The sequence below is a fragment of the Hippocampus comes genome, unplaced genomic scaffold, assembly GCF_001891065.2.
Source record: "Hippocampus comes isolate QL1 unplaced genomic scaffold, H_comes_QL1_v1.1 scaffold114, whole genome shotgun sequence".
NCBI lineage: Eukaryota > Metazoa > Chordata > Actinopteri > Syngnathiformes > Syngnathidae > Hippocampus > Hippocampus comes.
In genome coordinates this window covers 686,589-712,740 of record NW_017806197.1, presented here as the reverse complement: position 1 = coordinate 712,740, position 26,152 = coordinate 686,589, and the positions used below count along the sequence as shown (strand labels likewise).

The window sequence follows — 26,152 nt, the reverse complement described above, 5'->3', positions numbered from 1 at the left end:
AAAAAAAAAATTAAAGAAAAAAATATCCAAAGCGTTTATCGGAAAGTCTGTGAAATAGCCGGGGGAACACTGTTCACTGAAATAATAAGCTTGTCTCAATTTCGTCACACATGTTGTTGCTCAGTGTGAAATGTGGTTCTCTTTAGTTGAACATTCTGGTGTGCCAAAGTGTGGCACACAGGTTCCTTATACCTTTTGCCATCGAATGGAAGTGCATTTATTTGTTCAACGAGTGACTATATGGCGCCGGCATGGACACACGAACAAAAAGACATCATTTGTAGGACATAAATTAGAAAATATTGTGAAATTGGATGGTGTGAGGCCAAGCATGGACACGGCATTGAAGTTGGGAATTATGACTTGGTTTTATGAATTGTGAAAATGGAAATAATGCAACAATTTGATTGTGTGGTGAGGAGTAGGGAAGAGCCTGTTCTCACAAGAATTTAATTGGAGAATAGTTCAAGTAGAAAAAGGACTTTTAGGGCACCACTGCAAACTGGGGTTGAGGTACGGCTGCTACAGTTGCAGCAAGACTTTGTAATGCAGAGCTCGCATCACACGAAATGTGAACTGTTTGAAATGTTGATTTTTGGAATGTACAATCAATGAAAAATCCAAACGAGGTGATAAACATACATGTCAAGCAGAAATGTTGCTAATTCGGCGTCACTTCTGAATGCTTTTTGCTGCCTGAGGCTCCTTCGTGCTGCTTGTTTGCTTGTCTTTTGATTATTGACAAACAATGGATGGTCCTTTTTTTTTTCTTTCGTTTTTCAGAAGTAAATCTTCCACCATTCTTTCAGCAAAGCTCCCGAAGTCAGCATGAGAAATGATTGACACCTCCTCAGTACCTGTTTCTGGGTTGTTTTTCCTCTTTTTTTTTTCCCCCTTGTTTTTTTAAATTGCACACGTACACCAAGATTTATTTTTCCTGGTGACTTTTTTTTTAACTTTTCTCTTAACACCTTGACTTTAATCTCGGGATCTCATTACTTTTTTCTCGTAAATATTATGCTTGTTTTCATTGTGGCCCAGATTCCCATTTGCAAGAGGGAATGCTGGGAATGACAGTCATAGAATACAGGTGCAATTCTTGGGTATTTTTTTTTTTATTTGCATTTTTTTTCAATGATAATATGAAACCTATTTGAACGGACTGCTTGAAATGATCATGCTTTTTTTTTTTTAGCCCAGCATGTTAGCCATATTTGTGGCAAGTATACTGTTGCGGGCGTTTGACCAGATTCGATGAGAGTTGCTAGCATATTGTCCACTTTGATCATAATGTAGTATTTTTTTTTTTTTGTACAATTCCTGACTAAATTCACGTGAGAACACGCTTACAGCCAATTGCAGACACAGTCTGTGAGCGCCCGTTGTGTATCTTTGAGGACATGCGGGAAAGGTTTATACTGTTAATTCCACTTCCGCTGCTTTATATAAGACAACACAGGAAGTCAAGTGGCGCGGCACGATTTTGCAGATTTCACTGCATTGGAACACACCCATATATGCACTATGAATTGTGTGGCTTAAATATGCATTGATGATGACAAAAAAAAACAAAACAAAAAAACACAATCTGAATGAAGTTAGCAATTGTTTCAGAATAAAGATTATGTTACCAAAGCCACCCTGTGATTTATTTGCCGCAAATGATGACTGGCAGTTGTTGTGGGTCTCTTACAGTCGGACTACATCCGTCAGCCTCTGACTTTTCACATCCCCCCCCCCCCAAAATCCAATCCCCTTTTCCTCTGCTATCAATTCACCCGGAGTGATTTACAGCCTCGCTATCCTCCTAAATACGTCGTGTCATTTTGGAACGGCCCTCCGTTGGCCTTAATTCTCCCGTTGTCATGGAAACAGACCTTCCATACCGGCTGCCAAGAGAATGAGGAGGAGGAGGAGGAGGAGGAGGAGGGCGAAAGCTGCCCCGACTTTCAGGACGTGCCATTGTCTTCTCTTCTGCACAACAGCTGCAGCACGCAGAAGGGACAAAAAGGAGAAGGCGACAGTCCATTTTTGTGTCACATTCTCCATGACAGCATGAGACAGCGTATTTGGTACTACTACAAACCATCACCATTATATAATACAAAAGCTGCGTATCCGGAGCAGTTCACAATCAATATTTTTTCTAAAAAAAAAAAAAAAAGCAAACAAAAAAGTAAATAAAATGCATCACACTAACCAGAGACGCCGATTATTAAACGCAATAATGGGTGCAGATCGCTACAAACCTGTAGGCTTTGTTCGTTTAAATTGGCTGCACGATAACAAGTTTTGCTCTGATCCGCCAGCCAGAGGATGGATAAATGCTGATGTCATCCAAGGCCAGAACTGTATCCTGACGCTAGCTGACAAAAGGCCAAAATGGAATTCACCAAACACCCACCTGTAACAGAGAAAAGACAGAGAAATATACTTTAGCAGCTTTATAGACAATGAAATGAGGACGGGTAGCGGTCAATCAACAGCCTGTTTAATGTGAAAACGAATTGTTCGTGACAGTCATAACAACGGCACCCCCCAAAAAAAACCATCCTGCAGACATTCGGCCGTTTTTCCGCCTTTCTGTCATCCTGTCCCAGACTACTCATAGAACCGCAAATCATGCTTTGATACTTTCACTGCCTCACGGACAGTCAGCGCTTGAAGGACTCTGGCAAGAATTCACAGAAAGTTTGTGGCACAGTTGCTGTCAGGCAGTTTTGGTCATGGTTGCAAAATGTGGCCCAAACGCAGGTAAGCAGGGAGGCAAAGCAGGATAATAATAATAATACTCACAGGAATCTAATGAACAAAGTCCCCCCCTCCCCTGAAAAACAAGGTTCAAAGTAACAGAACAAACTCACGACAAAAGCAAACAAACTAAATGCAACAAGAGACAACGAGGTACACCTGGACAAGAAGACGTGAGTGACAGACGGAAGCCGATTGGTCGACACGAGGGACCGGTCTGATGGGAAACAAAAAAACCAAGCAGCAAAGAATCTGAAGGCATACGCTAACACAGCGGTCCCCAAACTTTTTTTGCCCCACGAACCGGTTTAATGTCTGGCAATATTTTCAGGGACCGGCCTTTAAGGTGTGACGGACAAATACAACAAAATAATATAACCAAAGAGACCCCTTTCAGTAGAGAGATGTGTCAAATTGAGATGTTTAGGATGCCGGAGGGAGTCTGCCGCGGTCGCCTGCAGTAGATACAGTAACAACTGACTGCCTGTTGTATAAAAAAAAACCAAAACAAAACATGGTTTTACTTTCACTGTCAGCAGTTTGTGTTGGAAGTTTCCTGCCATTCCATAACTAAAATAGACGCATGATGCCAGGCAACAAGTAGCGTGTAAGATATGACCACAGAAAGCTTTCAAAGCCCCCCGCGTGCGTGAGTTTTGTCACGAGCCACGATAAGGCCGTCTCTTCTCGTGCTCACTTTCTTTTCCTTTCCTCCGTGCCGGCACCCTTGGGACCTCCTCCCGTTTCTCTGTTTCCTCCTCATTCTCGTCATTAAAAATAATTGGCCTGCGCTCAATTGAAGATAACTGGTGTTTCTTTGATGTGCCGTTCTTTGGAGCCGCGTTTAGTTGGCGTGGAATATGGGAGGATCTATTCTAATTTGTTTACTTCCACATGTAGGGCAGCTGCACCAGAGAGAGCATCTGGGTCTATATGCACCAAAGTTGTTCTTTACATCATGTATTTTGAATTTTTTTTTTTCTTTCTATGGTAGCCTTAACACGTCTGCTTCACAGTGACAACTTTGCCAAACATTCTTATCAGGAGATAACGATTGCAACACTAATCTTTGCCTACACTGCAGCTCTGCTTACCTTTTAGTTGCGACATGCTTGCGCACCGCAGTTCTTTCACTCTGAAACTACACCAATCATCGGTAGAGTAATTCAGTGGGAGGGTGGGGGTGGTCATGATGTTAATTTGCACCACTGATGGGGCAGAAGTGAGGAACAGCTTGCTTACAGGCAGCCTTTTCAGAAATAGTTGACTTAAGATGCACTTGGTTGTATGATTGCACAACCGATAGGTGGGCAGGCAGTGCAGAGCCGATTTGGATACAAACATAATCCGCGCTAACCACTCAACTACCGGGCCATACAAACACGAAAAAAGTGTTTATGTTTTTTTTTTTGTTTCCCCCTGTGCTTGGCTCCACTTATTTGCCTTCTCCCTTCACTCCAGTGCAAACCCCCGCGACACTCCTGTATGCCCACTCGGGAGGAATACTGGCAAAGGCACTCATCGGTTAAGAAGGGACTCACTCAGCCATCCCCACCCCCGCACGTGCGCTTGTTGTTAACCAGAGCAGTTCTGCATGTGTGTCGCAGTGTGTAAAAAGGGATGCTGGCGCTTCCTGTTTCAAAAACAGTTTTATTGTATTGACCTGCATTGTATTTTTACCCACTTGTCCTTTCCCACCTGTGTAGGGTTAAATATTTCAAAGCATCACTGGTCAGATGTTAAGGCTTTCGGATGAAATTTCTGCTTCAAAGAAATAATCCGTTGAGTACCATCAACGTAAAATATGGCTCGTTAAAATCTTTATTGTTTTGACTCTAAGGAGCAGAAAACGTATTTTTAAACTGTGGCACGATGAAAAATTGTTTTATTAGCGAACGTAGCATGCTTGCGGTCAAATTTTGGAAACCAATTAAGTGACTCAAAGCCAAATGAAGAAAAATGCTTTATGGAAATGATTTTGAACCAAGCAAATGCGTATTCATACTATTTGGCAGGCAGAACAGATGTATCTCTTGAATGAACAATAAAAACACACACACACACACACACACACACACACACACACACACACACACACACACCCACACACACACACACACAATTAATAAATCATATTAGTAGACGAGCCATGCCAGCTCTTGGATTGCATTTGCATTGACGCTAAGAGCATCAGATCATGTAAACAAGACTTTCCTACAAGCGGCAGATGAATGTGACTCGAGCAAAATAAATATCAATATCGGACAACAATGTAGCCATGTGATTAGCAGGCGGTCCAGGATTTCCAGAAGAAGATTCTGCATCCCGCTCTGCGAACTTGAGGACTCGCTCTCCTCTCCAGTCCTCCTTCCTTCTCATTTTCCTCCACCTCCCTCGTCCTGCCAGGTTCTTCCGGGACTATATCGTTGTCCTGTTTGTAGAGTTTATACAGCAGCTGCATCGCCTTCTGTTTGTCGGTCAGCTCCTGCAAAATGGCCAGGAAAATGAAAGCTGCTTTTCCTTATTTGGAAATCTAAAATGTCCATCAGGTTCTTTTCAATACAAGCAACATTTGGCAGACTACATCAACAAAAAACAAAAACTGTATTTTACTCGAATGTTAAATACAACTTCAATGAATTTAATAAATATAAAAGACTGTCTTGGATTAAAAAAAAAAATACCCTTAAAATATCCACCGTTTTAATTCGGTGATTCTTTGACTCACCACAAGAGGGAGCCCACTTATGACTTGTGGTACTACCAAGTAGTAGCCAAGCACACTTTAAGGAACTACTGAGGGAGAACTACTGGGAGAACATGCAAATTCCACATAGGAAGATCGGAGCCGGAATCGAACCCTGCACCTCTGCTGACGCTCTAACCAATCGACCACCGTGCCGCCCATGTTTTTGTTCTTTTAAAAATGTTTTCAACTGCGCGGTTTCAAAACTTGCACAACACAGACGGCGGACGATAATGCAAGCTCTGTCATATCTAAGCTCCAATTTCACAGATGAACGACTGAGCTGACACTGACAGCGCGTCAGATCTCGGGGTTGGGAGATCAAGATAACGCATCACTTTTTTTTAATACGTAAGATGACAATATGCAGTTGGGATGTCCTTATATGGGCCTGCTAAACTATTAGCAGGAAGGCGCCTCCAAAAAACATGCACGCTAGGTTCATTGAGGACAATATTTTCCATGAGTGTGAATGCGTGTTTATATTTTGAAGCCATCTTACCTGGTTGTCTTGTATCTGTATGAACCATGGTAGGTCGTCGCCAAGTTGCGGGTCTCTCAGTTCGCTTCCTGGCTTCCCCATTGCAGGCAATAACAAACAAAAAAGTGCCACAATGCAAAAGGAGTGCACCATTTTACCTTGACCTGTCGGTTCTGGTGAAGATGTGCACCTCATCTGACTTTAAGGGGGCCCAAAAGAGCGTTATTTGCATAGTGTGACGATGTTGGGAGGTCAACATCCATATAAGGATATCCTCATTTACCGCTACTCAAAACATGTGCTGTAAAAGCAACCCATGTGTGATACAATTAAAAAAAAAAAAAAACTGCGCCAATGTGGACAAACAATGATGGCATGAGACTCTCAGGTGTCATAAATTAGGATACGCACGCACCCACAACAGTACGTGATGCCCAGAGACCATAAAGGTCATGTGATCATTTGTTCCACGCTGTACGTTTTTAGTGACGACCTCTAATGAGATTTCTGCTCTGCTTAACTTAACAGGGTCAAAACGAAGACATACTTGTCACTGTTTGACAATGTTTATGGTAACGCACTCATGCAACTGCATCACCTGATGAGTCTTTCGTTTTGTACTGTTCTGAATTTTGGAGCCAATCCCAGCTGTCTTCGGACAGTAGGTGGGGGACACCCTGAACCGGTTGCCAGCCAATCGCAGGGAACATAGAGACGAACAACCATCCATACTCACACTCACACCTAGGGACAATTTGGAGTTTTTGTGGAATGTGGGAGGAAACCAGAGTACCCGGGGAAAACACACGCAGGCATGGGGAGGACATGTAAACTCCACACAGGAAGACCGGAGCTGGAATCGTACCCGGTACCTCTGCACTGTGAGGTCGACGCGCTAACCACTCTACCACGGGGTTGCTTTTAATGTTTCAAAATAGAGAATGCATGTACTGCAGGTGGAACACACTGTCCTTGAGAGGTATCCGAATCTCAGGAAACGTCGATGCTAACACGATTAGAACGATGTAGCAACCTACCGAAACAATTAGTAAGCGCAATGTGGTGAGTAGAATAATCCTGTTATGAAGGCCAGACACTTTGGAGCTGATCACCGCGCGCACTCGCCCGTGTTGGCTTGGGCTTTAATTCAAGGTGGCAGAGCATCCGCTTGGTACGCCACTTCTTCCTCATGTCAAGGTGCAGAATTATGTTGCGGTGAAGACAGCCGGGAAATCGGGTCATCCCATGAGCTCAAGCAATCCATCCATTTTCTTTACGGATTCTCCTGTTGAAGTTGGTGGGCAACTGAGGCATATTCCCTCCCCACCCGCATTTTTAATCTGAAATTTCAGACTTTAAATGTAGTGTTGAAAAAAAGCATTGCTCCCAAAAAGTAATAACAGGCTTTTCACACATTTGTAATCCACTCAAGAGTTCTCTTTCAGCTGTTCTGTGTTATGTGCACACTTACATAACGTCTGACATTTTGTTATTTTTGACTGCCACCAATCGATTGCACGGGTTATGTGTGTGCCAAAAGGCAACTATATTCTGGGCATGTTGTTGGTTTCAGTGTAAAATATGGAGAGATATTTTATCGATTGATCCCGGTGACAGTTATGGGTGAGCCGGTTTGAAAAACTGCTCCTTAGGGGTGCTATTTGCTCTGTGGATAGATTTCTGGGTAAATAGAGCAGAAACACCCAGTGATGAACAACAATACTCAATGTGTGTCCAGGTATCACTTCTTTTTTTTTCTGTTACTTGAAAGGAAAAAGAAGAATCATTTTACAGTATTTGTGGATGCGACGTATACCCTCCATGCTGCCCTCATGGAAAAATCGGCTTCCAGTGAAACACGCACAATTTAACATGCAGACGTGATTGCAAGAACAGCTTTTAAAGTGACGATGCGGATGACTCAAAGTTCGGATGTGAACAACACAGAAATTCCCAAGAAAGAACATGTCATTCGCTTTTATAGTGGGTGCAATGAATGAGTCATGAATTCCATGACATCACAATTCTTGGGCCAGCTTCGGTGCTGTCACGTGTTATTTACTGTGACTGTGCCATTCATTGATGGAGAGTGGTACTGGTGTCATTATAAATGCTTTGTTTCATTAATAGTTTGAGGTGTAATTGTATATTATATACTTAACAATTTTTTTTTGATGGAACTGTCTGGTTAAAAACAAACAAAATAATGTTTAGGATCCCAGAACAGAACAGAACAGAAAGACCCAGAATAGGAAGCAAAAATCGTGAGTCGAAAAACTTGTGGCCCTGCAAATCAGTTAATTTTTTTTTTTTTTTTTTTTAACCCCATGTATGTGTTGTCTTTGTTCTCGTGAATGCAAATAAACTTTAAACACATCTGGTCAAGGTCGTGTCACTGGAGAAAATAAAGATTTTATTGTATTTTATAAAGACTGGTAATCATTTTGTCCTTTATTGTAGCCATTCACGATGCTTGCTCGGACCTAAAAGATGCCAAAAATTATCATGAGGACATGGTGAAGTGTCTCTCTACATACGTCACATTTCTCAAGTTACTACTGTTTGCGGCAAACCCGACAGCGACCAATTATGCTTTCTCGAGAAGGCCCTTTCACCGTCTGGGGATTGGGTTTACTGTAGAAAAAGAAGCAGAGACATACATGAGGGACCGGATGTAAAAGCGGATGTGAATTTAATCCGCATTCAAATGTACCTGAACATGTCAGGGTTGAGGGATGCCAGCCAGTAGCTGTATGAATCCGGGTAGTAGTTGCACGTCCCTCTGCCATGACACTCTATGAATGGCACTTGCCGAAAATGTTCAAGGCATGAGCCAGGAGACACCAGTGGCTGGGAAGAGCCTTCAGCACCAGCACCTGTTTGCTGGTTGGTGAAGGGTCGAAAGGAGACAATTGCATTGATCACTGAGAATACAAATACGACAACACTCCCTAGGAATTAATTTATTACCATAACAAATGAATAGCCATTCCAGAGAGAATCCCAGCCTCTGGGACATTCTGGTATCACAGTTGTCTGACTGTGGACCGCTATGACGTTCGAGGTAGTTTCACACACCGAGCACCTAAGATGAAAATAGTGACAGCTTTGCAAATTGTTTTTTTTTCAGGTCAGGGAAATAATGACAGCAAGTATGGAATATCCATCCACTTTCTAATCCGGTTATCCTGTTCAGGGTTCTGCAAAGGCAGAATTGATACTTTAAAGTAATTATCAACGACCGGTTTTACCAATGCTTGAATATGTTCACAAACCAAAAGCTCCAGTCCCACCTGCTGATGTGGGAGGACAGTCGCTCCCCTGTCATGGCAACCATGGAGGGAAGCATTGGTGCATCAGTGGACAGCCAGTAGGAGTAGTCGTTACGAGAAGCATAGCGGCAATTTGTCTCCGTATCGCAGAAGAGGAAGGGCATGGGGGAGAATCGAGGTAGACAGCTTCCTGAGGTGCCTGAGATTCAGTTGGAAATGTTCAAACAAAAAGATCTATTGGAATATCGAGGTAAGCTTCTGGGGCTTAAAGTGTTCTCTTACCAAGGTCTTGACCATGAGCTCGCTCATTTCCATTAATGAAGAGGAAAGAATAGCCGAAGTAAATAAGGGTGGTGCCTTCAGGGCATTTGGGCACCTGAGTACTCTGACTGTGTCGTGCTATGAGGAAACTGGTCACATAACCAGATCCACTTTCACCTGGTAACCCCCTTTGGCCCTTGTTGCCTGGATCTCCAGGGCTGCCTGGTAGACCTGGAAAAGGGAAAGGTAAAAACTACTTCCTGAACTCTCCACCAATAAGTATTATGCTTATCCTGTCAGGGTTACAGACAACTGTAGCCTAGAGCGGCTGGAACTGGGTGAAAGGATGAAGACACCCCGGAGTGGACTTGGGACAATAGAATTGTCCCAAGTGCAATCATGATCATATTACCGTACACAGTGTGCAGCAACAGTCTACCATTCACACTCACACTCACTCCATCATTGAACCCACGCTACATGTCCGCAAGTCAGAAAAGTGAACCCCTGAGTGGTGTCTTTGAAGAATGCACCAACTGCAATCATGACCAAATTACCGTATTTTACAGACCACCGGTTAAATAGATAATTTTAATTGTCCCGTTTATTTGAAAGGTTTCACGCTATTGTGCTCGGGTCAAATTTTGTGTTCTATCTAACCGCAGCATTAGGCTAGTAAGGCTACATTTGCCATAATTCTTAGACATGGAAGCAGGAAGTAGTTCTAGTTCCAATATCATGAAAACACGGACACCTGCTAGTAATTAAATAGGTGAAAGTAAACAGGAAAAATTTGAATTAAAGACAGCAAACCAAAAAGTCGACATCCATACATGAAGTGTGCCGGATTACAAGGCACACTTTAATTTTTGAGAACATTAAACGATTGTAAGTGCCCCTTATGGTCAGATAGATACAGTATGTATAAACACAACTGCACTGCTGAACACACCTGGCAAACCTGATGCTCCTTTGTCTCCCTTGTGACCAGTAAATCCAGGTGGTCCTAGTGGGCTGGAACCTCGGACTCCTTTGATACCCGGGGGACCTTTTAAACATAATATATAAGGTCACAATATTTTACCAAGTGTGCATGCTACACAGTAGTATGCATGCATACTGTAGTTTACAAAGAAGAAGAAACTTTGGACCTGATTGCCCTGCTGGTCCTGCTGGTCCAGTGTTCCCAGAGGGTCCAGGGTTGCCAGGAGAACCAGGTAAGCCTGGGGGTCCTGGTTCATATATTACTCTTCCATAGCCTGGTTTACCTTTGATGCCTGAAGAAAAAAAACAAAAACAAAGAAAAAATGGTGATGCGGTGTCTGAATTTTGTATTCCAAATAGTGTACTCACCAGGCCGCCCCGGAAAACCCTTTGACCCAGGTGAACCAGGTGGGCCCGGTATGTTTCCGTGGTCTCCCTTATCACCTAAAAAAAAAAGTCAGTTAGGACCGTTGACACTTTTTGAATGATACAGAGTTAAAACTCTTACCAGGATACCCATTGCTTCCAGGAGGACCAGAATCACCTCTTGGTCCTGGATTTCCAGGGTGACCTCTTGGACCCTGGGGAAGTAAATCAATAAATTCTCTTTACTGATCAAAACAAGATTCCAATGCCATACAAATCAATAGAATGAAAACTTATCAGTCCTCAGTTAAATTTCAAGGAGTCAACACACAGGTGGACCAGGAATGCCTGGATCTCCTGACGGTCCACTGTAACCTGGTCTCCCTGTAGGGCCTGGATCTCCTCTGTTCCCTTTCACTCCAGGTCCAGGAGGGCCTGGAGGTCCAGGTGGACCAGGATAACCTACGGCCAACAAAAGGCGAGTTTGATGATGATTGTGTGCATGAGTTACTTAATTTGGAAAGAATTGTTGTCCTCACCTGCCCTACCCAGACTTCCATCAGGTCCACGGTCTCCTTTTGCCCCAGGGAAACATATCCCATCTCTTCCTGGTTGTCCTCTGGGACCAGAGATCCCGCCTGGTCCAGGAAGTCCTCTATCTCCCCTTAATCCAGGAATTCCTGGTCTACTTGGGCCAGGTGAACCAGGACACCCAGGAAGACCTACAGAAGAGGAAGAAGGGTATTTGAATTCAATATTCATTTATTTCCCCTTGTACCTAATCAAGTCAAACTTTCTCAGTATTCAAAGTTTAGTGCAACCTACTATCTCATTCAGTCCATCTGTTTCAAATCATTGGTATATTTTCTGAATGAGTCAAGTGGGAGAAAAAAAAAAAGAAAACTGAAATATCTGGGAAGTCACTCACCTGGCTGACCTGGGTCACCACGACGACCAGGTGGTCCCTCAATCACCCCTGTATACAAGGAGGAATAGGAACATTTTAATTACATGCAACATAGTGAAAGTACAATTTCATAATGGTAAATGGTAAATGGGCTGTCACTTATATAGTGCTTTTCTACCCCGGGTACTCAAAGCGCTTTCCACTGTTACCTCATTGACCGACTGATGACACAGCATCGGGAGCAACTGGGGGTTAAGTAACTTGCTCAAGGACACTTTGACATGGTCACAATGGCCAGGGATCAAACCACCAACTTCTGGGTTGGGAAATGACCATTCTACCACTGAGCCATGCCACAGAAACATTTTCCAAAATTACAGCACTGTCAAAGGAATAAACACTGACAATTTCCTGTCCCTCACTTGTATCTCCTTTCTCCCCTGGTGGTCCAGGGATGCCATCCTGTCCCTGGTTGCCTTTGGGGCCTTGAGGACCAAAACCACCTGGTGGGCCTTCGGGACCTGAATACCATGAAAAACAAAAATTAATAATAATATAAATGCAATGCAGACTCATTTAATGACATTCATCAGTCTGAAGACATGTCAATGGACTTTGCCTGGTGGTCCATTTGGTCCTCGCCGTCCTTTGCTTCCCTGAGGTCCATCTGAACCTCTTGGTCCTTGATATCCAGGTGAACCTGGAACAGTGGGATTGCAAAAAAATAAGGCAGACCATTGTTAGCAAGTAAAGGACTCAGGGCCCTCATGTTAAATTGCCAATGGTTACCACCATTTTGTCCAGTGGGTCCTGGTTCTCCTTTGAGTCCATTAAATCCTGGCAAACCCTGTGATCCACCGATACCAGGCTGTCCTTTTTCTCCCTTCATTGTATATGTGTTGCTTGATCCTGGTTCTCCCTGAGGACAATGAACATTCATTATTTCTTATTGACACATGCATTTGATTCAGGACAAAAAGTCGAGTGTCTTGTTTTTTTCACCTTTTGTCCAATCGGCCCAGGTGGGCCATACCCAGAATAGTTTGGTTCTCCCTTTTCTCCTTTATAACCCCTTGGACCTGGTGCCCCATTTGTGCCAAGACCTCCAGGGATTCCGTGGTCTCCTTTTAATCCTTTTGATCCTATTTGAGCATTACATTATATTAACAATAGTGCATATGTACACTTAGTATTAGATAGATGTACCTGATAAGGTATTAAATGATAGGTCATATTTACAATTTATACTTACCTGTATGGCCTTGGTGTCCTGGATCTCCTGGAATCCCACCAGGTCCAGGGCTTCCTTTCAAGAATCCTGGAATACCTGGGTCACCTGGGGGACCTGGGCAGAAAACATACCATTTAAAAAAATTGTATTGTGGTCAGGTTTGTGTGCATTGAATATGAAAAAAAATATGCACCTCTTTCCCCAGGCCTTCCAAGTGCTCCAGTGTTTCCCCTTAATCCTTTTGCTCCAATACTTCCAGTATCTCCCCAGGGACCAACTGGTCCAGGGTCACCTGACACAGGACAGTTCCAACATGATTACAACATCAAATGTTGCACAAATACATATGTAAATTCTCGGTAAATTAAGTCACCTGGAAGACCAGGCTCTCCTGGGGGGCCAGAAACTTCTATAGGCAATGGAGATGGAACTCCGGGAGGACCCCTGGGTCCTGGGTCCCCAGTCATTCCTGGAGGACCCCAGGCACCTTTTTTTCCATGATGACCAGGGTCACCTGTAAACAATCCATCCAAAAAGCCAAATAACCATTGATAAGAAATACAGCACGTACAGTAAACTATAAAGTTGACTTCCATATAAGCAGCACAGGTTCAATTCAACTCAGCGGCGGTGTGAACGTTTGTCTGACACGATCAATAACCTCAATTAATTTTCAAGTCCCCTGAAGAGTCCAGGTCGAGCTGTTTGTCAAGTTAAGTCAAGTTCATTTGTATACCGATTTGGCCTGGTGGTCCTATAACTCCAGGCAATCCTTGTGGTCCGAATCCTGGTAACCCATTTGGTCCAGGGTCTCCTCTCATTCCTGAGAAAACCCAAGTGGATTAGAAATGATCTGTAGGTATTGCAGATGGAACTCCTGGTGGAAATTCTTATAGCAGCTGGCAATGTTGATGTAAAAACTAGCATACCTGGTTGGCCTGGTAGCCCGTTTTGTCCCTTAATTCCTTTTAATCCAGTAGCCCCAGTGGGACCTGGTACTGTAGGCCCGGGATAACCAGGCTCGCCGGTACGACCAGGTTTTCCTAACCCAGGGAATCCTCTGTTACCCTTTTCACCTGACGGCCCATCGGGTCCTAGGATGAGGGAGGTGAAAAGACTGAACACAATGGTGATCAGGTGAACACCAAGTATTGTAAATGTGTAATGAAGAAAAAAACAGCAACTTGTGGGATATTTGCTTATAGTGTCTTTTTGGAGAAGGACACTTACCTGGTAGTCCTGGAGCGCCATCTCGTCCTGGTGGCCCCACTGATCCAGGAAGAGACTCACATGAGCCTTTATTACCCGGAGGTCCCGGTCGTCCAATTTCCCCTTTATTTCCTGAACGTAACATGGAAGCAGCAGATAATTGAGGTTGTGTTGTTTTCGATTTCCAGCTCATTTGTACGTGGTCTGCTAGAACCTTTTTCTCCTGGTGACCCTGGATTTCCTGGTAATCCCAGGTTCCCTGGTGAGCCAGGAATTCCAGGATCTCCTCCAGACCCTTGAGCTCCATCATTTCCCGGAAGGCCTGATTGGCCCTTGCGTCCCGGCAGTCCATAGCCACCATCACCCTGAACATGATATACAAAAAGAAATTGAGCCTTAATTCACCTTGTGTTAACACAGTCTACAGTATCTGTTCGGATTTAAAATTGCTTTTGTGATTGACCTTCATTCCTGGAGGACCAGGAGGGCCATGTTGACCTGGAAGACCAGGAAGACCGATACTTGGGAGACCAGGGACACCTGGCAACCCCTTGTCACCTATATAACACACACATACAGTACCTGTAGTTCAGTACTGATGCAGCCCTACTCATGACTATGTTACATGTGCAAATATGGGTGCATGCAGTATACACAACCTTTCTCTCCTGGGAACCCTGGTTGTCCAGGATATAATTCACCGCCTTTTTCCCCTTTCTGTCCTAGGTGGCCTGGGCTGCCTATGAAACCTGGAAGGCCTGGAACACCTGGAAATGTGTTTGTCTTAGTCTGAGTGAATGACTCTTTCATCAGCTATTGCATATTTCTTAGTGCATACAAATTTTAGATTACCTTTCCTTCCTGATAATCCTGGTTGACCTTGAAAACCAGGCGGTCCAGGAAAACCTTTTGCGTGAATCGTGCCTGGTTCTCCTTTCTGGCCTACCATGGTCGCATAAGAGAAGAGATGTGACGATGATGTCTTTCAGATTTATGCATTCATATCAAAATGTTTATACACCTGGAATTCCAGGCAACCCAGGGAAACCAGGTACCCCCAAATTCCCCTTAGTTCCTGTAGGTCCAACAGGCCCATATCCCACTGCCCCAGGGTATCCTTGTGGTCCTGGCCTGCCCAAATCCCCCGGTGGACCAGGAAAACCTTTGTCTCCATCGCTGCTAAACTAAAGGGTCGATAAAGAAGCTTGCTGTGTAAGTGACTCAAATTGCAGGTTGTTAATAGTTTAAAAAAAAATTATAAGGTTTCCAGGTCAAAATGTTCTCACCGAATCCCCTGGAGGGCCTTGGACACCTTTGAGACCGAGCAATCCTGGAGACCCAGGGTGCCCATCCTGTCCGGGTCTTCCAGCATATCCCGTGTCTCCTTTCTCCCCCTTTACTCCTGCTCTGAAATCGGAATATGAGTCTCCCTTTTGTCCAGGGAAGCCAGGAGCACCTGGTATACCAATAGGACCCTTGGCAGAGGAATGGCAATAATGAGGCAACATTAAAAAAAAAAAAAACAGAAATGGAGCGCCCTTTTTTTCTTAAATGCAATACAGATCCAAATTTTCTTACCGGCTCTCCAGGGAAGCCCTGAGTTCCTGGGAAACCTGGGTCACCTTTAGCTCCTGGTCCTTGATTAAATCCTGAGCAATATACACACAGTACCATGAAGAGAAAGGTGCATATACTGTAGGATTACGTTCTACACTGGCTGGAGATGGGTTGTAATAAGTGAATGATCGATGAACTGATTATTAGGAATTTGATTGGTAGTCTTTAACTGATTGAGGCAAAATGGAGGACAAGACGCAGAGGTACTGTTGATTCAGTATCAACTAGTTTTGAATCTAAAGAAGAGCAGCATAATGACAGTTATGGAAGTTGAGTCACATCCATGCGATGGCAACTCCAACATTGGCACTTGTTAATAATAATTTTAAAATAACAATCAATTGAATATGAGATTGTTTAATAGACAGCGGGGAATTGTATTTGCAATAAGACCTTTGAGCCTAGGTACTTCATGCTACTACTATGTGCAATAATCAGTGACTTTTACCTGGAAATCCTTGTGGACCTGGTGGACCTGTTGGTCCTGGTTCTCCTTCTCTTGTACAATCAGTGCAGTTCTCGCCCTTTTCCCCTGCAGCCATGGGAATAATTTGAAAAGTTTGTTTCATGACATAACACTACATTATTTTCAAATCTTTCATCAGACTTTTGTGAACTTGAATGATTCTGACACATCAACTGCCCTGAGCAGGACGCGACCATCAGCAAAAAAATTTAAAAGATGAAAATTTCAGGTCAAAAGAGATTCAGCAATGCTTTTTTTCCCCACCTTTCATTCCGTGCGTCCCGTCATATCCGACTGGCCCAGGCATACCCCTGACTCCCTTCATCCCCGGCAGACCTTTGAATATTTTTTTATCTGCAAGCAACAACAAGATGTCTTAACACATGGAGATAATGATCAATAATGCCGCTTATTAATGACACTTTCCCATTTTTAAGTTTTAATGACACCAACATGTCAGTTAGAATGTATGCTATGGGAAGTAACGTCTGTCTGCTTGTACGGTAAATGCTCTCCTGCTGATAGTAGATGGTACTAAAGAGAGAGATTAGAGATAATTGTTTCACATAAGTGTTATAAACACACAGTTAAGCAAAAAATCAAATTGAGTCAATTTTTTTTAACCCTCTTGCTGGAACGTTTGTTGAGAAACAGGTTGAGCGGCTGGAGTGAAACATTATAAGCAAAGCGCGCGAATGTATTTGCCGCAACAAATTGCAATTAGAATCAGAGTGTTAACTTCATCAAATTTGTTGTCCAGAAAAATCTGATACGGTTCCTGTTTTGCGGTGACATTTACAATGAGCATTCGCATACCTTTGTCTTCAGGAACTCCAGGTGGGCCTTGATCTCCCGGAGGACCCTGTTCACCAGGATCCCCTTCGGGACCAGAGGGTCCTGGATAATGAAAGCCTGGGTCGCCAGTATCTCCTTTGGGACCCTGAGGTCCATCAGGACCCCGTGGCCCTGGTAGATCAGATGAATCTCCTGGATGGAAAATGTAGTGGATGGCGATTAGGAACGTGTTGGTACGCACATGGGCAAACAACGTGGGCAAAAGTTTTGGAACACAGCCCTTTGATAACCACTTAAGGGTGACCGCAAAAGGTGTCTCTACTCTATTTTCTTCGATTTTCACTTCCTGTAGCCAGGTGTCCCAATACTTTTGCATTGTAACTCGCTTGACTGGGGGAAACACCTGGCGGCCCGTCAGGTCCAGGAAATCCTACAAGGCCTAAAAAAATGGAAATAGAAATTGTATGTTTTCATAGCAATTTAACCTTTTGCACGTACATTACTATGTGTTCATTCACCTTGGCGTCCAGCAAGTCCAGGTTGGCCTGGATCACCGAGCTCCCCAATGTATCCTTTCAGCAGGACATTGATAGGTCCCACTATCTGCAAAGAAATTATCATTTCAAAAACACATTGTTTTCGCAGGCGCACGGGTCTCATTAGTTCTTGATGAACCGGGGACATATAATTGAAAATTAACTTTTTAACACTATAATGACACCGCTGCTGTTATGGCAAAGCCAAAAGGTAAGCAGAGCTGCGAGGAGTTTTGTTGGATGCAGATATTAGTGTTAGCTTCTGATAACGGGGAACATGTTTGATTGCTCTGTGAAGTTGCTGAAATGGTCGGAGGTATTTTTATTGCTAATGTGTCGATGTGCCACATATACAGTTTTGAGTATGAACTGCTGCCTTCCTGAGTAAAGATGCTTTTATTGTCTTTATTGTCCTTGCTGGTTGGTTTGTGTTGTATTGAAGTCCACATACACCTGCTATCGTTTTAAAGTGCCTCTGACTAACCATAAACAAAGTTCAGTTGTTTTAGTAGGCTTTTTCTGACTCTTTAAAAGACTTTCTGCTATTGTTTCATTGATGTATTTTTATTTCATCCATTGAGTTGTTCAGATTATAAGTCACAAAAATGGTGGGCAAAGTTTGGAACGTGTTATTATTCTATACACACATACATATTTCTCATTTTTAAAAAATCATAAAAACTTGCCATCTGAACATGGGTGTGTTGACTTTTGATATCCACACTGCTTATTAGAACACTTGGAAACTGTTTTAAATTGACAATACAGTGCAATAGTATGTCTCCTTGAAAAAAATAAATTAGAAAAATACAATTACTTTTGTTTCCCCAGGTGGACCAGTTTGACCTTGATCGCCCTTAGCACCCTAAAAAGACAGCGCACAGGGTCATAGATTTTAATAAAACATGGCAACCCATTAAAAAAAACAAAACTCCAATTATATAGGGACAATAAGTGATTACTGACCGTTCCCCCCGTTGTTCCTGGATAACCTGGATCACCTCTCGGCCCAGGCCTTCCCTAAACACAACGATACGTTATAATCAACTCAATAGCACCACGATGTGCAAATAGTATCCCTACCATAAATCCTGCTTGTCCGGGTTCACCATCCTTCCCCATCTTTCCCTGCAAGGACAATTAAGTCCAGTGAGGACATTGGGTCCATGCATTCAATCCGGAGCTTGTGTGTGCTCGAAAGGGAACAGTCGCTACGGCGCCGCCGGCATGCATTCATTTATTTTCCCATTACAGTTCTTTTTGGTCCGAACACATTACATGCCAGTCATCAAAAACCCAATAACCGCTTGCGACTGAGGAGGACCTCCGTTGCATTATTCACCGAGTCTGCCACGGAGGAGGTGCATGGCCTCACCAATATTACATTGGATACATTCTTGTTCACATTTGTAAAGGTGATGACCTTCAAAGACGTTAAATTCGCAATGAGAATATTTCTGTCCGCTCGTCATTTAATGACGTGACACATTCTTTAAAATGAGGACCTACTGTACATAGCCCATTTATTTTCGTGCTGCGTATTACTGCCCTCTGCTGTCCTACACTTTTAAACGGATGTGTGTAATAAATAAGTAAATACATATAGAAATACATTTGAAAAAATACTAGTTAAAATGATGCGCTATACTGTACACGTTACTTACTTCTGGACCCACTTGGCCTCTGTCCCCCTTTGCTCCTTTCGTGAAGTAGCCGTCGCCGGGGTCTCCCTGGAGAGAAAATGTCATGCACAAAAATTATGAACATAACAGACTATAATAAATATGAAGGACTATTTTGCCAACCCCGAAAAGAAAAAAAAAGGAACAGAATTGTGACAATAAAACCGAAAGAAAGCTTTTGAAAAAATATATCCTATTTGATGAAAATAAAGTTGTAGACATACTACTACGAAAACTACTGCTGTACTAGTATGACTACTACAAGTATTACAGTATTACATTTATTATAGCTCATTTTTAAAACTATGAGACTAATGCAACATGACAAGAATCAATTTGTCGGTTTTACTGAGGAAACTTACTTGGGGACCTTTACAGCCTTTTTCTCCGGTATCTCCTTGGTCTCCTTTCACACCCTGACAACCAAATCACATTAATAAGTTATTGCCCTTAAAAAGTATGCCAACATGACTTATAATCTTTGTAGTTCTACACCAAGCTGTAAGGAATACATTCGGTAAATATGTGCAGGCTACTCATGTCTACTGTGACATGTACATTGACTTTTACTCACTCACCTTTAACACAAGACTCTCAGTGAGGTACTGCCGAATCCGACCCGGTGATCCAGGTGGGCCTGGAGGGCCTTGTATCCCCTGAATAAATGAACAAATATTACTTCTTATTGGCAAATCGAACCAATTAGATTTTATTTTTTAAAAAATCATCACGTTGTAAAGTTCAATGTCGTTGCTTTTAATACGGCATTCCAGGTGGCGCCACCTAGTGGTGAATTGTGATATTACCACTAAAAACTACACCTATAAAAACGGGGATAGGGACCATGACCAGCAAAAATCCACATTTATAATATAATAATCATAAATTACCTTTGGCCCAGCTGGTCCTGGGATACCTATGCCTCCTTGTCCCTAAAACAAAACAAACGACCTCAGTATTCACCCATAAAATTTTGTGGGGTAAAAATATGCAATATTACCTTCGATCCCGGAATCCCTGCAGGGCCTTGAACCCCCTGGTACGAAAAAAAAATTATCAGATTAAATTTGTAATACATGATGTTTTAATTGAGCTCGACGCAAGCATTTTACTCACTTCAGGGCCACGTAGTCCTGATTTCCCCTTGGGTCCAGGTTTTCCTTGGAAACCTGGCTCTCCCTAAGACATTCATCCCAGGCAGAAACATACATCCGTTCAGAGAAGAGAACCTCAAATTGTTGCAATTTCAATACCCTTGTACAAGGAAAACATTTACCAGTTCTCCTATTCTCCCAGGAAGTCCTGGTGGTCCCGGAGTTACACCGACTGATACTGCAGACTGACCCTACAGAAGGGCCCAAAAGGTTGTTTCAAGTTTTTTTTTGTTCATGTCTTTATTGAACATATGCAAAACAAATAAACATGACCACACACACACACACACACACACACACACACACACACACACACACACACACACACACACACACACACACGCACACACACACACACACACACACACACACTCACACACACACACACACACACACACACACACACACACACACACACACACACACACACACACACACACACACACACACACACACACACACACGGTATGGACTGTCTGTGACAGTGGCAGCAGCTGTCTGGAAGTACCGATTTTATTTTATTTTTTACATTTCATGTCTTCCTCCAGGTGTGATTGAAGGGGCAATTTAGCTACAGTCGTAGTCGCAAATTTCAAAGCTAATATTGAAGCAAGTTATTGGTCCCACTTGAACGTGTTCCAAAATGAGCTCAGGGAGCTCGAGGGAGTCTCACCTGATAGTGCCGTGTCATGTTATTAGAATTTTCATCATCTTTTTTTTTTTTTTTTTTTTAAACACATCAGGGAGGATCCTGCCAACAAACTTCCAAAAAGGCAGTCCTGGGCACTTTTACACTTTTCCTAGGTAAACAATTGTATAAAAAGTGTTTAGCATGCATTTTATTACCTTTGGTCCAGCAGGCCCTGGAGGACCCTGTGAATCAAACATTGGGAGTCAAGTTTCAATATTAAAAACATACTTTAACGGTTGTCCCAAGTCTTAGGACCGAAGACAAACATGTCTTGAAAAACTCAAAATACCCTCTGAAGTCGGACAATTCAGAATTTGACATGAAATGAGTCCTCTCTGCTCGTGGTTGGTGCTACACTGTGGCCGTTTGGCACTTCGGCAAATCATCGTGGGTGTCAGAAAGTCAGTTTTTTGTGAATTATCTGTCATTGCGTTAATGGAAATATTATGTATCAAACGTACTAGTTATATCGGTACTTCTTATCGGAATCGGGAGGTACTCAGAGTGAATACTTGTACTGGTGTCGGTCTGAAAAAAAAGTGGTATCGAATATCGCGAGTTATAACGCTATTTCGTTATGGGCCGTGTAGATTTTGGGTGTACCATTTTTGGCCACAAGATGGCGGCACACTAAAGTTTTGCACGATGTAAATTTGGAAGAAGACTGAAAGCAGGAATTAGGCCAGCAGTACTTCAAGGTCAGCCTAATTTGAATGTTAAATCCTCTGCAATGTTACTTTTTACATCAACAGAAATCGACAGGTATAGATTCATTTTCATAAACAATAGCTTTGGGCATGATTATTGATGCATGTTGTGGGACGATAAGTTAAAATTTGGGGAAATAAATAATTTTAACTGGAAGCACAAATGGATCGGTAAACTGTAAACAATGTTTGTGCATATTGTCTCATGTATTGCTATCACTCTCAATATGTTGTACGCTTTGAAACATGTTTGTATCATTTTTGATGGGAAAAAATGTTGAAAAAAATATGGAATTTGTTCGACTTCAGCGGTATCATTACTGTATAAATCACATCTTACAGGCAGTCCATCAAGTCCAGGGGCACCATGAGGACCAGGTAATCCATCTTCTCCCTAAAACAAAAATATTTTCAAATCCTTTTGAGCGACACTGCGGTTCTTACGAGAGCATTTCAAAACCTAATCCAAGGCACATTTGTCACTTGGATAATCGTTCCACTGCCTGATATGTAAGTTTGTTCACTTTGAACATGGACAGAGAGAGACTGGAGGAGTCACAGAAAGGCAAAGAAGTGGACAGCCTACAAATAATAATGTCAACAACTTTTAGTTTCATTTTTCATTTCACAGAAACCATGTGAGCAAGAACCCTTTTCTCACATCTGTTCCATTGCAGCCCGGAGCCCCTGGTGGCCCAGGTGGGCCCTGCAGACCCGGAATGCCCTGTGAATGAAGACACACGCATAAACACACAATCAATCAGGGGACAAACACAGCAATGCATGAGGTAAATAAACAAGAGTTAAAGTGCACCGGCAAACCATGCGAGCCTGCAAATCCCTCTTTGCCTTCGGGACCCTGTAACACACACCATAAACATACAGTAATGTGTCTTATTATATCTTTAGATGTCCAATAAACAGACAGTTGGCTGTGTTGTATTTTGTTACCGGATCTCCTGCGAGGCCTACAGGACCGTCAGGCCCGGTGTCGCCCTGCCAAATACAGAACACTATTATGATTCCCACAATGGTCTTAACATACAGTTACAATTGATATGGTCTTATTTTGGAAGGATTGGAATGAGGCTGATGTGTACCTTTGGTCCGCTTGGCCCAGCATGACCGCTGCTGCCTTTCCGGCCTTCTGGTCCTGGAGAACCGATGCCTCCCGGAAAACCCCTGTCTCCCTGCGGAGGATGTTTTGAGGTCTCAAATGCATTTTTCCAGATCAGAGTGCAACCCTGCCTTTTGTCCAACGCTTGTAATGAGGACAAGCGCAATAGAAAATGGATCCAAATGAGAGCTTTTCTAGAAAAAAAGAATCTGGTCTCTCAGGACGAGGTTAAAAATAATGCAAAATATAAAGCAGCTACGACTCAGGACATCATTTCTATTTTGACATTTTGGTTTCATTAACTCATAGATGCTTTTATGTGAAAACAGCAAGTACTGTTCCGATGTGTACTATAATCCACCTGGACTCTCATGACAAGATTAAAAGCAAGAAGAATTAGGATACATTGAGAAGCCACTATTTCAATAAAGTAAAATCTCTTAATTATTATTGTAATTTTTTTTTCCATAACAATTTTTTGTCAGATTCCACGACCAGCTCTGGGAGCGGTTGGGTTTAGATGATTCTTCTTTTCATTCTGTCCAGATTCTAGTCCCACTGTCTGTCCTTGAGGACAGCTGTGGTTCTTAAAATGTGGGTCTGAAGGGCTCTAGACCACAGAATTTTAGTTTGGACACATATGTATGACTCCATCTGGTCGCTCTTGATAAGGGATGAAAAAAAGAATGCTGATTAACATCACACTAAGTGGAACATTGGGTCATAAAACAGGAAGAACTAGAGGGCAAACTGGAGAACACAGAACCCACCCATTTTTAACAGTACCTGTAACTAAAAACGCAAGGATGACAAAAAAGGAAACAATAGCACATTGTAACTGTAACAGAATACTCAAGTGTATGTCTTCCTTGTGTCAAACCGGATCATTTGCGTGTAATTCGATTAATAACCGTAATCCATTCAAAAACTAAATTAATTGTAATTTGGCCAGAGCTTCCTTGATCGAACCCATGAACAGACCAAATGGTAGTTGCCCAATAGAATACACTTCTTGCATAAAGACAAAAAGCTTTGACACAACCCTGTGAGCTGCACAGTTTTCATGTGAGCCGTTCAAACACTACAGACAGAAGTGCATAAATGAAAACCAACTATTAACCACTACTAATTTTTTAAACTTTAAATATGAAAAACGTCCCATAACTATAACACTGGAAGGTAGAGCAGAGTCTTTATATTTTATACTGAGAAACAAATTTCTGTGTGTGTGTGTGTGTGTGTGTGTGTGTGTGTGTGTGTGTGTGTGTGTGTGCGTGCGTGCGTGCGTGCGTGCGTGCATGCGTGCGTTGCATTAAGCTAAACATGAGGAGACATAAAAAAAAAAAGTGAGACTTGATGAAAAAACACTGCCTGTGCATGCCTAATGTTACTTCACTCACCCTGTTGCCTTTGACCCCTGCACAGTGACACGGTGACCTTCCTCTGCACGCACACTGAAAGACATTGCACAGTCAAGTGTCACACCTTCGTCTGCAAGCCCAATATTCTCATATTAGTGATCAATGCGTCTGATTGACTTTACTTGCAGGCTGTGTCAGAGTTCGTGTGTGTGTGTGTGTGTGTGTGTGTGTAGGGAGGGAGAGAGGGAGGAAGGAAGGGATGGGATTTATGGGATCAATTTCTTCCAATAAGAGCGAGCCATCAAATTACACGACACACTCAATGTTATGAGTCTGAACCTTCAGTATTTGCTGAATGCAGAATGGCACTTCATGGAGGCCAGCAAGCCACTGTGTGATTGTTATTATCTGGCCACCGAAGCTACAAGCCAGAGCACTGATTCCTGATTCAGTGCGTCATGAGAAATTATCAGCTAAGAAAATGCCCAAATTCACTAATTTTGTCCAAAAAGCAGTGACGGCTCTCGATGGACATGCAGAAGACAGCGAACTCATGTGAGTGAAATTAGGAAAATGCACTGTGCTAAAAAAACCCTAAAACAAACATTTTGTGTTTTTTTTTTAATTTTGTTTTTATGTATCCTTTATTCATCCAAAACGTTTGTGAACGTGTCCTGCTCCTTCCCGAGCGTCGTAATGAGAGAGAGCAAGAGAGTGAGAGAGACAGCGAGTGGGTGCGCAGTTCATGTTTCGCCATCACCAAGGCCATACGGCAGCTGTGTTTTGTTTCATTAGGTGTTGCAGGTGTACCTAATGTTGTGCCCGTTTGATTTACTTTGGCATGATTAAATGCGCAACACAGCGCAATAGATGGCCTTTATTGCCGCGGTTACCCGATGATAGCACGTGAACATCTCATCAACATCAGCGACTTGCTCTCTGTCATTTTCAAAGTCAAAACAAAATTATCGCAATTATGAAAAATCCACAGACATTATAATCTTGTGGCTCTCGCCTGGAATTAATTTAGATAGCCTGCAACGTATCTGCTAGCTTAACGAGGACAAGCGCTACAGAAAAATGGCCGGATGAAAGTTCGACTTGATGTTGATTTATGCCTCAAACACATTTTAAGTGCATTGGTGGTTCCATGAGATGATTCTAAGATAAAACATGACGCACAAAATTTGCTTTCACGGGCCTCGTAAAAATGATGCGGTGGGCCGGATCTGGCCCCCGGGGCCTGAGTTTGTCACCTACGCATTAAGTGCTGGGAAGCGCTGGTTCAGATGACTCTTTTGTTTAATTCAACATTCTGTCCTTTGCCCCCAAAGAGCTCTCACGCAAAGGCCCACCAACACGGTCTTCCGAAGAGCATTTTGCATGCTTGCGGTCACACAAACAAACTCTCCTCGTCAGGACGCAAGATGTTGGCAAGCACGCTTGTTGCAAACACACCAAAAGTCAAGGCTGACAATTTATGCAATGGGGGAATACACATTTGACAAAGGTGAAGAAAACTTTTCAAACTTTTGTTATGGTCTGATGTCATGTTTTTCAAAGGAATGTTGCACTTAACAAATCATCTTACCTTCTTGGCAACAGTGTCCGCCAAGACCGCAGCAATCAGGATCAGAGGAAGCAGCAACCCTCTTCTTCCCATGATTTTTCTTTCTGTCTCTCCACACAAATCACGAGAGGAGCCGTCAGCAGTGATGTGGGCATCCACGCCTGCTCGCCTGGATGCTGCGACTGCGACGCGCCGTGCACGCTGCTTTGACATTCATTTTCACCCTCCTTCATTGCGTGACCCTGAGA

The 26,152-nt window shown here is 42.9% G+C and overlaps 2 protein-coding genes across 2 annotated transcripts; both read right to left on the bottom strand.

Annotated features, from left to right (window-relative positions):
• Window positions 1–4,875: 4,875 nt before the first annotated feature.
• On the bottom strand, window positions 4,876–6,162 carry LOC109506872 (somatostatin-like). The gene is made up of 2 exons (XM_019855882.1): window positions 6,000–6,162; window positions 4,876–5,236 (listed from the first exon to the last, which is right to left on the bottom strand). The coding sequence occupies exons 1-2, from the start codon at window positions 6,129–6,131 to the stop codon at window positions 5,036–5,038; spliced, it is 333 nt and encodes a 110-aa protein (XP_019711441.1). The 5' UTR covers window positions 6,132–6,162; the 3' UTR covers window positions 4,876–5,035.
• Window positions 6,163–8,264: 2,102 nt separating this feature from the next.
• On the bottom strand, window positions 8,265–26,140 carry LOC109506890 (collagen alpha-1(IV) chain-like). The gene is made up of 52 exons (XM_019855901.1): window positions 25,926–26,140; window positions 24,374–24,427; window positions 22,957–23,046; window positions 22,808–22,852; window positions 22,671–22,715; window positions 22,518–22,580; window positions 22,197–22,250; window positions 21,305–21,331; window positions 20,581–20,649; window positions 20,421–20,483; window positions 20,305–20,340; window positions 20,195–20,236; window positions 19,883–19,960; window positions 19,667–19,720; window positions 19,287–19,352; window positions 18,706–18,750; window positions 18,589–18,642; window positions 18,440–18,487; window positions 17,605–17,689; window positions 17,490–17,525; window positions 17,108–17,278; window positions 16,556–16,645; window positions 16,274–16,357; window positions 15,787–15,857; window positions 15,495–15,683; window positions 15,230–15,392; window positions 15,061–15,150; window positions 14,868–14,975; window positions 14,672–14,766; window positions 14,423–14,573; window positions 14,230–14,340; window positions 13,929–14,093; window positions 13,736–13,822; window positions 13,373–13,513; window positions 13,193–13,291; window positions 13,021–13,113; window positions 12,771–12,910; window positions 12,561–12,687; window positions 12,388–12,468; window positions 12,191–12,289; window positions 11,790–11,837; window positions 11,401–11,583; window positions 11,193–11,323; window positions 11,004–11,076; window positions 10,865–10,939; window positions 10,663–10,788; window positions 10,464–10,559; window positions 9,533–9,742; window positions 9,272–9,449; window positions 8,949–9,063; window positions 8,692–8,861; window positions 8,265–8,612 (listed from the first exon to the last, which is right to left on the bottom strand). The coding sequence occupies exons 1-52, from the start codon at window positions 26,115–26,117 to the stop codon at window positions 8,534–8,536; spliced, it is 5,085 nt and encodes a 1,694-aa protein (XP_019711460.1). The 5' UTR covers window positions 26,118–26,140; the 3' UTR covers window positions 8,265–8,533.
• Window positions 26,141–26,152: the final 12 nt, after the last annotated feature.

Coding starts and splice junctions, on each gene's coding strand:
- LOC109506872 (XM_019855882.1), bottom strand. CDS start 6,131: ATGGTGCACTCCTTTTGCATTGTGGCACTTTTTTGTTTGTTATTGCCT. Junction 5,237..5,999: donor TACAGATACAAGACAACCAG/GTAAGATGGCTT, acceptor GCCATTTTGCAG/GAGCTGACCGACAAACAGAA.
- LOC109506890 (XM_019855901.1), bottom strand. CDS start 26,117: ATGTCAAAGCAGCGTGCACGGCGCGTCGCAGTCGCAGCATCCAGGCGA. Junction 15,684..15,786: donor AGGGCTTCCCTGGAGAGCCG/GTAAGAAAATTT, acceptor TCCTCTGCCAAG/GGTCCTATTGGTATACCAGG. Junction 10,560..10,662: donor AGGACCAGCAGGGCAATCAG/GTCCAAAGTTTC, acceptor TATGTTTAAAAG/GTCCCCCGGGTATCAAAGGA.